This window comes from Vulpes lagopus, chromosome 6 (genome assembly GCF_018345385.1).
Source record: "Vulpes lagopus strain Blue_001 chromosome 6, ASM1834538v1, whole genome shotgun sequence".
Taxonomy (NCBI): domain Eukaryota; kingdom Metazoa; phylum Chordata; class Mammalia; order Carnivora; family Canidae; genus Vulpes; species Vulpes lagopus.
In genome coordinates, this window is record NC_054829.1 from 40,069,473 (window position 1) to 40,081,990 (window position 12,518).

Genomic DNA, 12,518 nt, shown 5'->3' on the forward strand with positions numbered 1-12,518 from the left:
AAACTGTTTCTCTTTTTTTGTTTTTTAAAAATTTATTTAATATTTTGAGAGAGAGAGAGAGGGAGAGGGAGAGGGAGAGGGAACGTGCATGCACATGCGTGCTGGGGAAGGGGCAGAGGGAGAAGGAGAAAGAGGAAGCAGACTCCCCCCTGAGGGTGGAGCCCAATGCAGGGCTCAATCTCACTACCTCTAGGTCATGATCTAAACTGAAATCAAGAGTCTGATGCCCAACCAATTGAGCTACCCAGGTGCTGCTAGCTGGACCTGTGCCTCCTTCCACAGAATGCTCACCTTTCCCTTTGTCCATGTCGCTTTTTTTTTTGCATTTATATAACATCCAGCCTTTTTCCTGATTCCAAACATCTTGCTTCACAGGTTGGCATTCTGCCTTGGGCCCAGTAATTGGCTTTCTTGCTCCGTCCCTCACTCTCTGTTCCTGGACTGCTGCTTGTTATTCACTTCTCTCTCCTTTTTTTTTTTTTAATTTTTATTTATTTATGATAGTCAGAGAGAGAGAGAGAGAGAGAGAGGCAGAGACACAGGCAGAGGGAGAAGCAGGCTCCATGCACCAGGAGCCTGACGTGGGACCCGATCCCGGGTCTCCAGGATCGCGCCCCAGGCCAAAGGCAGGCGCCAAACCACTGCGCCACACAGGGATCCCTGTTATTCACTTCTCATAGACCCAATGGCCTATTCTTTTCCTCCCTGGAATTAGGCCCCCATACCTTTTACTAACCTCCGTGTTAGAGCACAGTGCCTGGCCAACACAATGTACATAATCAATATATGTTGAATGAATCAATGAATTGGGAGCATTCTCTTATTTGAATTTAAGTTTATGTCTTGGGCTTAGTTGAGACATGTTGAAATATTAATTTCTCATTGTCTTTCTTTCTCTCCTCCTGTTCCAGGTTCCTTGTTTTTGTTTTCTTATTTTTCTACATCAAGTACTGTACTAGACATGTGACACATGTTATTTCCAGTCTTCACAACAGTCTTGCAAGACAGGTGTTTAATCAAGGTCATTTTACATACGAGGAAACTGAATGTCCCAGAGGTTCATTAATTTCTCCAAAATCACTCAGCAAATCAGTGGTTGACCACACTTCTCCATGGAGCCACTAACCTCATTCCTTAGGTTTCTGTGCTTTATTCTTTTGTCCTTCCCATGACTGAATATCCTGATTGTACACCATTATCTTTGCCTGCATCCCAGTTGAGATAGAAGGAATGATGACAGAATGACAAAGGTCTTGCCAAGATCTTGACATGAGAGGTTGAAGCCAGGGACTGAAGGAGTTAGAAGGGCCCAAGGTAGCTCCACATTTTCAGTCTGAGAGAGCAGAAGAATGGTAGTATCACCAAAAGAAATGGGTAGTTAAGAAGTCTTATTCCTGTAGCTTGTTAAATCAGATAGTGGGTGGAAGTCCAGTGACTCTACTCCTTGGTTAACCATGGAAAAGTCTCTTAGCTTCTCTGAGTCTCAGTTTCCTCATCTTCCCTGAAGCATAATTTTCTTCCACTCTCATGTTTGTTTTTGGTTTGTTAATCTAGTGATACAATAGATTTGAACTTGCTCTATAAGGAGTCAAGCCGTGTGCACATGTTGGCTGGTATCACTATTGTCAGATATGTACAAGAATTAGGCTGTAAATGGAGACACCAACTTCTTGGATAAAGTGTGTCTATGCCAGGGGTCAGCACACTGTGACCTATAGGCCAGTCTGAACTGGTACCCATTTTTGTATGGCCCATGGGAAAGGATGTCCTTTACATTTTAATATGGTTGAAAAAATAAAAAGAAAGATACTTGTAACATATGAAAATTACATGAAATTCAAAGGTCAATGTCTATAAATAACACTTATTGGAATATAGCCAAATCCATGTTACTATACTATATATGAGTGCTTTCACACCGCAACAGCAGAATTGCATAGTTGTGACAGAGATTGTATGGCCTGCAAAGCTTAAAATATTTACTATTTGGCACTTTACAAGAAAAGCTTGCCAATCCCTTGTCTATACTTTTGGGAAGCCATTTCTAGGTCTACCACTCTGTGTTCTTCCTATCTGTTGAAGCTTCTGGAGAGGAAAGGAAATTTAAAGAAATCTTGAAAGGTTTTCACTTGCTTACTAATTTCTTTGATAATATTTGTCTTCTTTTTTCCTTTTGCATGTTTTTATAAAATAATTTTTATTCAATGTTGAAACATTTAAAGATTTTATTTATTTATTCATGAGAGACACACACACACACAGAGAGAGAGAGAGAGAGAGAGAGAGAGAGAGGCAGAGACAGGCAGAGGAAGAAGCAGGCTCTATGCAGGGAGCTTGACGTAGGACTCGATCCCCGCTCTCCAGGATCAGGTCCCTGGCTGAAGGCAGCGCTAAACCTCTGAGCCAACCTGGGCTGCCCCTATTATAACTTTAAAAGGCAACCCCATTGCTAACTTCAAACTATCCTTAATATGGCTGTATGAACAATAAGAGACTCTTTTTTTTTTTTTTTAGAGGGAGAGAGTAAGAGTGGGAGGGGAAGAGGGAGAGGGAGAGAGAGACAGAATTTTAATAAGCAGTTTCCATGCTCAGCACGGAGCCAACGCGGAGCTCGATCTCACGACCCTGAGATCATGACCTGAGCCTAAATGAGGAGTTGGACACTTAACTGACTGAGCCACCAAGGCACTCCAACCATAAGAGACTCTGAATGATAGAGAACAAACTGAGGGTTGATGGAGGGAGGTATGGGGGGAATGGGCTAGGTGGGTGATGGGGATTAAGGAGAGCACTTGTGATGAGCACTGGGTGATGTAGGTAAGTGATGAATCACTGGATTCCTTTCTTGACCAATATTGCACTGTATGTTAACTAAAATTTAAGAAAAAAAAAGGCCATTCCAACACATGTTTTCATTTGCAATGATACTTCCTTCTGTTCTCAGCATATGTACTTCCAAATGGTTGTAATAATGGTCTACTTAACATTTTCTGGTTGATGTAGTCTTTTTAGGTGGTTTTAAAACTGTTACTTGATTATTGCCTTTCCTTTTTTTTTTTTTTTTAAATAGTGGTTGTACTGTGATGGAATGGTACAGTTTGTAAGCTATATATATTTCAGAAATACTTCCTACTTTTGCCTTGGGTCAAAAATTTTTTCTTCAATTGTGAATGCAAATGCTTCTCTTTGGAGCCAGTGCTGAGTAGCACTGACCTGCCCATTGCCCTTTCCTACCTTACTTTGCTTGGACCTTGATTCAAGCGCAGAATACCTGTTGAGCTTAAAAATGGAGAAGGATGAGGAGTAATGTTAAGGAGAAATGTCATATAAGAAATGAACTTGATAATTAATTAATTAGAATACTTATCTAATTAATTAGTTTGCTTACTTATTTGGTGGTACATGGGCTGGGAGTGAACTTGATACTTTAAAGGTGATTTCCCAGACCTCCCTCCAAAGCATTCAATAGTTATCAGGAAGGGAGACAGAACATAAAGACTCCTAACTCGGGGAAACGAACTAGGGGTGGTGGAAGGGGAGTAGGGCGGGTGTTGGAGGGGAATGGGTGACGGGCACTGAGGTGGACACTTGACGGGATGAGCACTGGGTGTTTTTCTGTATGTTGGTAAATTGAACACCAATAAAAATTAATTAAAAAAAGTTATAAAAATACATTTAACAAACAAAAATATTCTCTGTTCACCTAATGATGATGTGAAGGATATATTTGTGCTTTCTGTTGCATTTTTAAACAACTGAGAATAGAAACAAGACTATTAATGTCATGTTAATACTGTTGACCCTTTCACTGTATTTATACAATAAACTCAGTGCATCAAATTAACGTAATACCATGAAATATAAGTTATCAATTAACTTAATGAAATAAAAGTAAAAAGATGTCTGTTTATATTTTATTCTCTTATTTTCCTTAGTGAGAAGCTGGATGGAAAAACTAAAAGATAAGGTAAGAGATATATTTTCTTCTTTTGGACTTATCTTAAAGGGCATGGCTTTGTCAAATAAAAGATCTCAGAGTAATGGAGCTTTATTTCATCGTTCTGGTTCTGGTCATCTGTGCAAGATGTGCAAAGATCTGTGCAAGACGTGCAAAGATGCAAGGCCACTTCCAGGTGCCCCACAAGAAGGAAGACCTTCCCTTTAAGTTCCTTCTTGTATAATGCAAGGGACACCTTATTCTTCGGAGCACCATTCCTTTCTATGAGGGCATCATCTACTATGCTCAGGTGAAAAATACCCTTGACATATCAAGGTGGAGTTTCTTCTAGGGATCAAGAGTATAATACCAATTTACTTGGCATTTCTTGTCCCAATGCAAGTTTCTTGTAAGCCTGATCCTCCTATATAAGGAAGAAATACATGGATTTTGGAAGGCATTGATTCTTCTGACCCAAAGGCAAAAACTGATGGATTTCAGTTGAGAATAAAATATGGTTTGGCATCCTCAAACCATAGTGGGGGTGGGGTGGAATAAAAACACCTGGACACCTGAGCACCCCCTTAGATCAACTTTAATGTAGTCTCTCATAGTGCCACTACATATTAGGTGACAAAGGGTTGACTTGCCTGGAATGACCAACTGTAAAAAAATATTTTCCTCTCTTGCATTAATTCTGCCATCTATGTCTGATTGACAATATTAATTTCCTTCCAGGTTCCTATTTTTCATTTTCTTTTGATTTTTAGCACTCTCCAAGTTTACATTTTTGGTTACCTTAGAATTTTAAACTGGAATTACTCATAAAAATATTGATGGAATCCTGGATTCTTGCTGTAGCCTGTGTCAGATCTCATTACTATAACCCAGCTCAGATTTAACTGAGGGTTTAGTGAATGGAAATCTTTTCAATTGCCACATATTGAGTTCTTTAAATCACCAGTCCCAACATATCCTTCTGTTGATTGTATTCTGTATCTTTTTTATTATTTGGAGTAAATTCTTCCCATATTTGGATCATCATCATATTTGGATGATTAATATTTATTTGGCTGCAGCTTAATGTTAAAGAATAAATTACAATGAAAAGTGTATGATTATATTAATTCCCCTCATTATTTTATCTTTGTGCTTCTCAGTAAAATTAAGCATAGATGGTTTTTGAGAATGAGACTATTTTGTGATCATACTTATTAAAAGTAATATTGAAAAATTTTAAGCATGTTGAGGTTATTGGAGGTCATTTTGGTATCTGTAACAGGTCCAGTTGTCTAAGGGAGGTATTACTGGATAGACTGAGAGTTTGGGGAAAAAAGATAAAAAATTAAGAACTGAACACACATTAGTAGTGCTTTTTGTTATTTTTCAGGAGAAAATATGGTGCAATGAAAAGGAAATAGGCTTTGGTAGATTAATTTAGGAATCCATATGTCATTGTTTTTATAGAAAGTATCATCTGAGTAAAAAAGTGCACCAAAAAACCCTTACAAGAATAAATTTTTGCATGTAGCCAGTTTTGAAGTTGGATACTGCAAAATTTCTTACCTGTATCAGTAGCTGTCTTTACCATAATTAAAAAAAATCTGTACAGCTTTATAAAAGGCTGTATTTTCTATTTCTGTAGACCCTTCTTGTCTTATCTCAAAGGCTTGGCACCTTCTCTCTATTGTTTTCACCAAGAGAAATAATTTTATGTGTGACCCTTGAGGTTTTCCAGTCCTCTATTTTCTTTTATAGTATTTTTTTTAGTATGTTATAATTAAAAAAAAAAAGAAAAAAATAATTGAGATTCTAACCATGTTATCGTGTTTGTCTTATTTGATGCATTATTTTTTCATATTTTGACTTTTTCATGGAGGGACTCACTATAATCTTTCCCATTTTACCCCTTCTCCTCTGGGTAAAATATTATACACTTACCTGGGGCATGCTTTCATATGTGCACACATACATATGCATATACATATATGTTTCCTCTCTTCTTTCCCTTTCTCCCTCCCTCACTTCCCCTTGCTCCCTTCGGGTATCTAGCTAACTAGTCGGCTATCATCTGTAAAAGTCTTGTTAGTCATTATCTTCAGAAACTATCTGAGAGTGAAACTATTGCCTCTTTGATGAAAGTTACAGAATCCCTTAGAACTGGACACTAAATACTTATTTTACTGGCTATTTTGCCAACCAGGATATCTTTTTAGTTTAGTATTATTCAGTTGTACCTGATATTGGTATTTCTGTTAGTTTGGCTCTAGAAAGAATAGTGTTCTAAAAAATTCTGAATTATTCCTTTTGCTTTTATTGTTTAGTCTTTCTATATTAGTTAGGACTATAATCAGCTATGAGTGACAGAGAACCCCAATGATAATGGCTCACCCAAGATAGAAGTTTGTCTCTCATTCATGAATCTAGACTTAGCAGTCAAGGGTTAATGGGGGAGCAACATGGTGACAGGCTCCTTGTATCTGATGCTCTATCATTTGTGACCTTCATTCCCATGGTAGGTCATTTGTGACCTCCCATTCCTCATGGTACTGGATGGCAGTTCCAACCTAGTAAGGTCCATATTCTAGCCAGGGGAAGGAGGAGAAGAGAAGGCAAAGACACCTCTCTCCTCTTCAAAAGGAAGATAAAAGCACTCTCATTCTCAAAATATGGGCAATAAAGGCTGTGGACTCCTCTTAAAGAGTATGTCCTGGAAGTTGCGCCTGCCCGTAATGCATTATCTTACGAGATGTATCACATGGTCACAGCCAGTTGTGCAGAAGGCAAGGAGAAGTGATTGTTATTGTGTGTCCAACTGAAATGGGAGGTTCTATTGCTCTGGAAGAAGAGGTGAATGGATATTGAGGGACAGTCCCTGTACTCATTGCATCACCTCCCTTCTTTCTGTCTAAATGTCCAAGTTTAGTGATGCTTGTTAGGGAAATCCTAACTTGGCTACCTATTGATATATCTTTTCAACATCTAAAATACTTCTCGAAATTGAAGAGGCATAACAATTTTAGTATGTAATAAAGACCAACTCTATTGTTGTGTCACCAAGATCATTCTGTTTCTTCTAGCTTTAGGAAATAACCCAGAAAATGAATGATCCAGACTATATTGCATAGCACTGATTCTCATGTGTGGTCTGGATCAGCAGCATCAGCATCACCTGGGAATTTGCTAGAAATGCAGTTCTTGGGCCCCACCCTATACCTACTGAGTCAGAAACTCTGGGATGACGCCCAACAATCTGTTTTACCAAGTCTTGCAGGCAATTCCAATACATGTTTAAGTTTGAGAGCCATTGTTGCAAAGCAATATAAGGGCTCTGTCTTAACACAGACAACTTTAGACAGTGCAGCATATCATTTGGTTTTCTTATACATTTCTTGAAAACAGGTGTTTCTGAATGATGGAAGATACCTAAGAAGAAAGGATAATTTTCTCATGAATGTAAAACAAAGCAAACAAAAAAACCTAAACAAACTCAAACTAAAAACAGCTATATCTAGTCATATTTTAACTTATATAGTCTGTTTTAAAAGTGTCAAGCTTTTCACTGGGAACTATTTTCAAGTTTACAAAAAGGACACAAGAATAAGTATAAAGCATGATCCTATGCCTTTTAGCCAGATGTACTCCTTTTTTTAAACATTTTATCCCATTTGCTTTATGATTTGCTGGTCTGTCTGCCCATCTCTGCCTCCTTTTTTCTGAACCATTTGAGGAAAAGCTGCATATACCATGGTGCTTTTACTCCAAATACTTTAGTGTGTCTTTCTTAAAAATGGGAATATTCTGTTAGAACACATAGTACAGTTATCAGCTTGAATACATTTAACATTGATATCGTACTTTTTATCAAATCTGACATCCATATTTCAGCTTTTTTAACAGACTCAAAATACCTTTTTGAAAGCATTTTTCTTCTTCAGTACAAGATCTAGTCTACGGTCATGTAACACATTTAGTTGTCATGATTCATTAGTTTCCTATAATCTGGAACATTTTTATAGCCATCTTTTGTCTTTTATGACACTGACTTTTAAAAGAATACAGTCTTTTAAAAGATAGAATAGTCTTCATTTTAGGTTTATTGGGTCTAATCCTCATGATTAGATCAAGTTATGCATTCTCACTTGGCATATACTCAGGTGCAACTATGTCCTTCTCAGGGGGTTACCTATGGAATACATGTACATCCAATGATTCTGAACAGAGAAGAGGTACTAGGCAGAATCTATAACTTAAAAAAATATATATGTGAGTCTTACTTGTTTTCATTTGTGCAGAAAACAAATCATAGGCAATTCTAAAAGAAGAGCTTGTTCTCCATTAGTCAGTTTTGAAAGAAATGATTAAAATATATTTGAAGAAGAGAGGTTACTTTGATCCCATCCTTTAACTATAATTTCAAAGCAGAAGCAGATCATACACACACACACATACACACACACACGAGAGAGAGAGCAAGAGAGAGAAGAGATATTAATTGAATTTTGGTGAAATGTACATGATTTAAAGCTCTGGAAATAAGAAATAAATCTAAATGTGTAAATAAGAAGTATGAGAAAGAGTGACACATTTTGGAATAGTCATGGTATTGCTGTGGGATGAGGTTACATATTACGAGGAGACCCACAGAGAGATTGATTGATTGATTGATTGATTGATTGATTAAGCTGAGCTTCCAACAGCTCAAGTATTGTTTTTTGAATATACAACTCTTTAGACTCTAATCTATGAGGCTTAAAGTTGATCATATTTCAATATGTACATATGTTTCCCTGTATTGGGAATGATCGTTTTAAAACAATAGATTCACAGCTCTTGTGAGAGTAGTAAAATTTGCTCTTGGCCAATGTTTTCCCACATGGAAAATTACAGTTTTATCAGACTTAAGTAGATTTGGAAGAATTTTAGAAAAAGTTTGGGTTTCTGCAAAGCATATTAATTTGTTGAAAAGTGACTGTGCTTTGTTTCTTGGAGAAAAACACTTAGTATGCTGATGAACGATGCTATTGTTCTCAAATTAATGGAAAAAATTCCATATTCTGCTCTAAAACAAGACTCTGGAAAACAGAACCAGTGAGTGAGCTGGCTGTGTGCAGAAAGAGGGAGCTGCAGTTTTGTAAGGGCTCGTGTATTCCTTTGATTTACTTTTGGAAATGTTGGGAAAGCATCACAGTCTGCATACTTCAGCACTTTTTTATAAAACTTTTATTCTCTGTCCCTTTCTGATTTGGGTTTATTCAAGGTACTAGAAATACTTTGTGCTGTATTAGAAATTTTAGAAATAGTCAAATAAATGAAGAGACTCATAGGTTCCTCCCCTACCCTCAATTATTCTATCTAAAGTCTAAAGATTTTAATTTTTTTATGTATTTTGCCTGGGTAGGCTTCTAGAAGAGGCCTTCTGTGAAGGCAAACCAGTATCATATTCCTCTATGAAAGGGCTTGTAAGTACATAGTGCTCTGGTCTTTAGGTGTCACATTGGCCAAGATGTAGGAGCATCTTTAGTCTGATGTCCTTACCCTGAGCTTGGGAAAATCCTGAGCTACATACTGAAGCCTAAGGATCTGTGGACATTATGCTGCTCACTTAGAACCAATGTATCCATGGTGACACCTTGGGGACATTGGAGACACACCAGGTACCAGATACTTCCAGGCTCTTTTGAAGGTACCAGTGTTGTTGGCAGTGATCTTTGGTACCCTGCTCTACCACTTCCTTTCTTTGGGGCTGGGGATGCTTAAAATTCCCTCCCAAGCCCCAACTTTGGTCTTATCCACTGGGCAGATATTTCCTTTCATGTAAATCCCTCTCTGCTCCTTGTCTTTTTGTCTGTGCCCTAACATCTAGCATCCTTCCTCTTACCTTTCTTACTGTAGTGAAGCTGAAACTGTGAGACAGCAGACCACCAATGTCAAGGCCCTCCCCTCATCCCCCAAGAAACACAATATTCCAGACAGCACTTTAGCCCCATTGGAGCTTGTCTTAGGCTGATATTTCCGATTTATAGCATTTTAATAGTCCTGGCATTCTCAGAAGCTTACTTCATCCATCTTTAATACAAATTATATCTCTGCCACCAAAACCTGATGTTGACAAATGTGCATAAGCAAGTGGCTGGAGGTGCCACTAGGTCTGGGTGATTTATTTCAGTGCTTCTTCTAAATACTTGAACTTTCCAAAAATAGTCCTAGCTTTCTCTCTCTTGCCTTCTCCCTAAAAAATACCTTTATTCTAGGCACTATTTTATGACAAAGCAGGCAGGAGAATTTCAGGTGTTTAAAAACCTTCTGTCATCCAGCAAAAATGAGAAACCCAGGGCAGTGGTCTCTTTAGCATCCTAATGCTTGTCTCTTTTTCTGTGCAGGCTGGCTACATGTCTGGGATGCTGGTTCCTGTAGGCGTCGGGATAGCCGGAGCCTTGTTCATCTTGGGAGCACTCTACAGCATTAAGGTCATGAATCGCCGAAGGAGAAACGGCTTCAAAAGGCATAAAAGAAAGGTATGGAACCAACAACAGCAAAACCTAATCAGTTTCAGAACATTCTTCGCTTTTCCAATTAGCTTAATAAAGCACACAGGGCTTAATGATGCACGAATGGTATTGACATGCCCAGTGGTTTGGATTAGCTGCTACAGCTGCTGCCTTGGCTTTGGCTTTGTGTGTTGGAGTCCCTTTAAAAGGGACCTGTTTTTCAGTTTTGCTCTGCAGCAGAGGGGGTTTAATGCTTTTCTGTTTTCTTTCTCCAGCAGAGAGAATTCAACAGCATGCAAGATCGTGTCATGCTCTTAGCCGACAGCTCTGAAGATGAGTTTTGAATCAGATGGGAATTTCATTGGGATACTCAACTGTGTTATTATTTTATTTCTTATTTTGGGGCAAAAAAAGAACAGCATCCTGCCACATCGCTGCTGTCAGGCCATCAGGCTTATTATCTATTGGGCAGTAGATTTCTCTTATACTGAGCAGGAAAGGCATGATGTAGACTTACTGTAATATGCAGTGTTTGTTTTTAATTCTGTAGTGAATGTTCTACAACCATAGGCTACAACTCATCAATATGCAGTGTACATGTTGTTCATTAGAAGTTGCTAGGTAAATATTTTGTATTTTTGCAAAGGGCCTTTTCCTTGATTTACCTGCACTAAGTATAATGATTATTGCTGCCAAAGCATGTTGACTCTGAAATAGAAATCTTAACAGAATGGCTCATGATGACTGCATTTGGCCTACTTGAAGTGGTAGGCTTCTGGGCTATGGTACATCCTACATTTGTATCAAAACTAGCAGCAAGCTGGAGTGAAGATCTCTTGGTGCATTAGGATAATATGTAGATTTGTATCTATCTTGAATTATATTCTCTAGTCTCTCAGTTTTATTGTTTTGCATCTTCTGTCTTATTCTTCGCAGAAAAAAAAATGCACCAGAAATAATGCATTAAATGGACTTCTCGGTCTTAATGTAAACTTGCTCTCTTAAGTAGTGTAATTGAGTCCAACAGATGTGTCAATAGATGCTTACATGTTTATCACTAAGAGGTGTTCTCTTTGTGTATCATTTGACTTTGCAAGAAGAAATGAGGAAGAAATCAAGAAGAAAATGAGGTAGGTAAGCTCTCTGAGCTTTTATGTCTGCCATGTGGCTCTGTGCTTGTGCGGCCACTATTGTGGATTATTCAGAGCATTGCTTTTCTACTTCTGCAGTCTTGGCCATGGAATCATGGGGCCACCATTGGTTATTATTCGGCTTTATTAGAAAACAGACATTCTGTGGTATATGCAGGCTCAGTGGCCAAAGCCCTGGCACATGATGGAGCTTACAAAAACCAAACCTCTCAGGGCATCCCCTTTTGGGGATGTTGGCCTATGCTAGATTGTTTCTCATTTCTTTTGGAATGTAATTCCTTGCCCTATCTTTGTAGTCTGGGTATTTGAGTTGAATTTTTAGGTAAAGACTGGGTTTATTTGCATGGAAGAATAAAGGTTACTAGTAACACTGTCCTTAGTACTTGACTCATGGAGAGCTTGTTCACATTTATTGGAGCCTGCACTACTATATTCGAAGCGAGCTGCACAGTTATTCCTCAGAGCTACTGTGTAAGGTAGGACATATGTTTTTGTTCTCCCATTTGACTGAAGACAGAACCGAAGCAGAGAAGTGAAGTGATTATCCAAAATTATATCCAGGTACAATCAGGACAAGAACCCACTGGGATTCAAAACTGTGTATCCCTATCATCAATTCAGTGCCCTTCCACATACTTTGCAGGAAGCAGTGACCTTTCAGAGTTCTTTAAAACCAAAATTCTAAGGAAATACAAGAGACCCTTGAACACCATGGGATTGAGATGCATGGGTCCACATATACATGCAAGATAGTGCAGTACTGTAAACATATTTTCTCTCTTATGATTTTCTTATCATTTTCTTTTCTCTATCTTACTGATTGTAAGAACACAGTATATAAAACATTTTATATATGAAACATGTCAATTGGCTATTTATATTACAGTAAGCCTTCTGGTCACCAGTAGTCTATTAGTAGTTTTGGGGGAGTCAAAAGTT

At 38.2% G+C, this 12,518-nt stretch overlaps 1 protein-coding gene across 4 annotated transcripts in view; it reads left to right on the plus strand.

The window, feature by feature from the left end:
• Positions 1–11,954, plus strand: part of ARMH4 (armadillo like helical domain containing 4) — a 160,467-nt gene extending 148,513 nt beyond the window's left edge. For all 4 annotated transcript variants that reach the window (XM_041760164.1, XM_041760168.1, XM_041760165.1 and 1 more), the window contains 3 exons: positions 3,936–3,967; positions 10,321–10,455; positions 10,704–11,954. In XM_041760164.1, coding sequence (XP_041616098.1) covers positions 3,936–3,967; positions 10,321–10,455; positions 10,704–10,772 — 236 coding nt within the window. In that variant the 3' untranslated portion in view covers positions 10,773–11,954. The remainder of the gene's footprint in view (positions 1–3,935; positions 3,968–10,320; positions 10,456–10,703) is intronic.
• Positions 11,955–12,518: the final 564 nt, after the last annotated feature.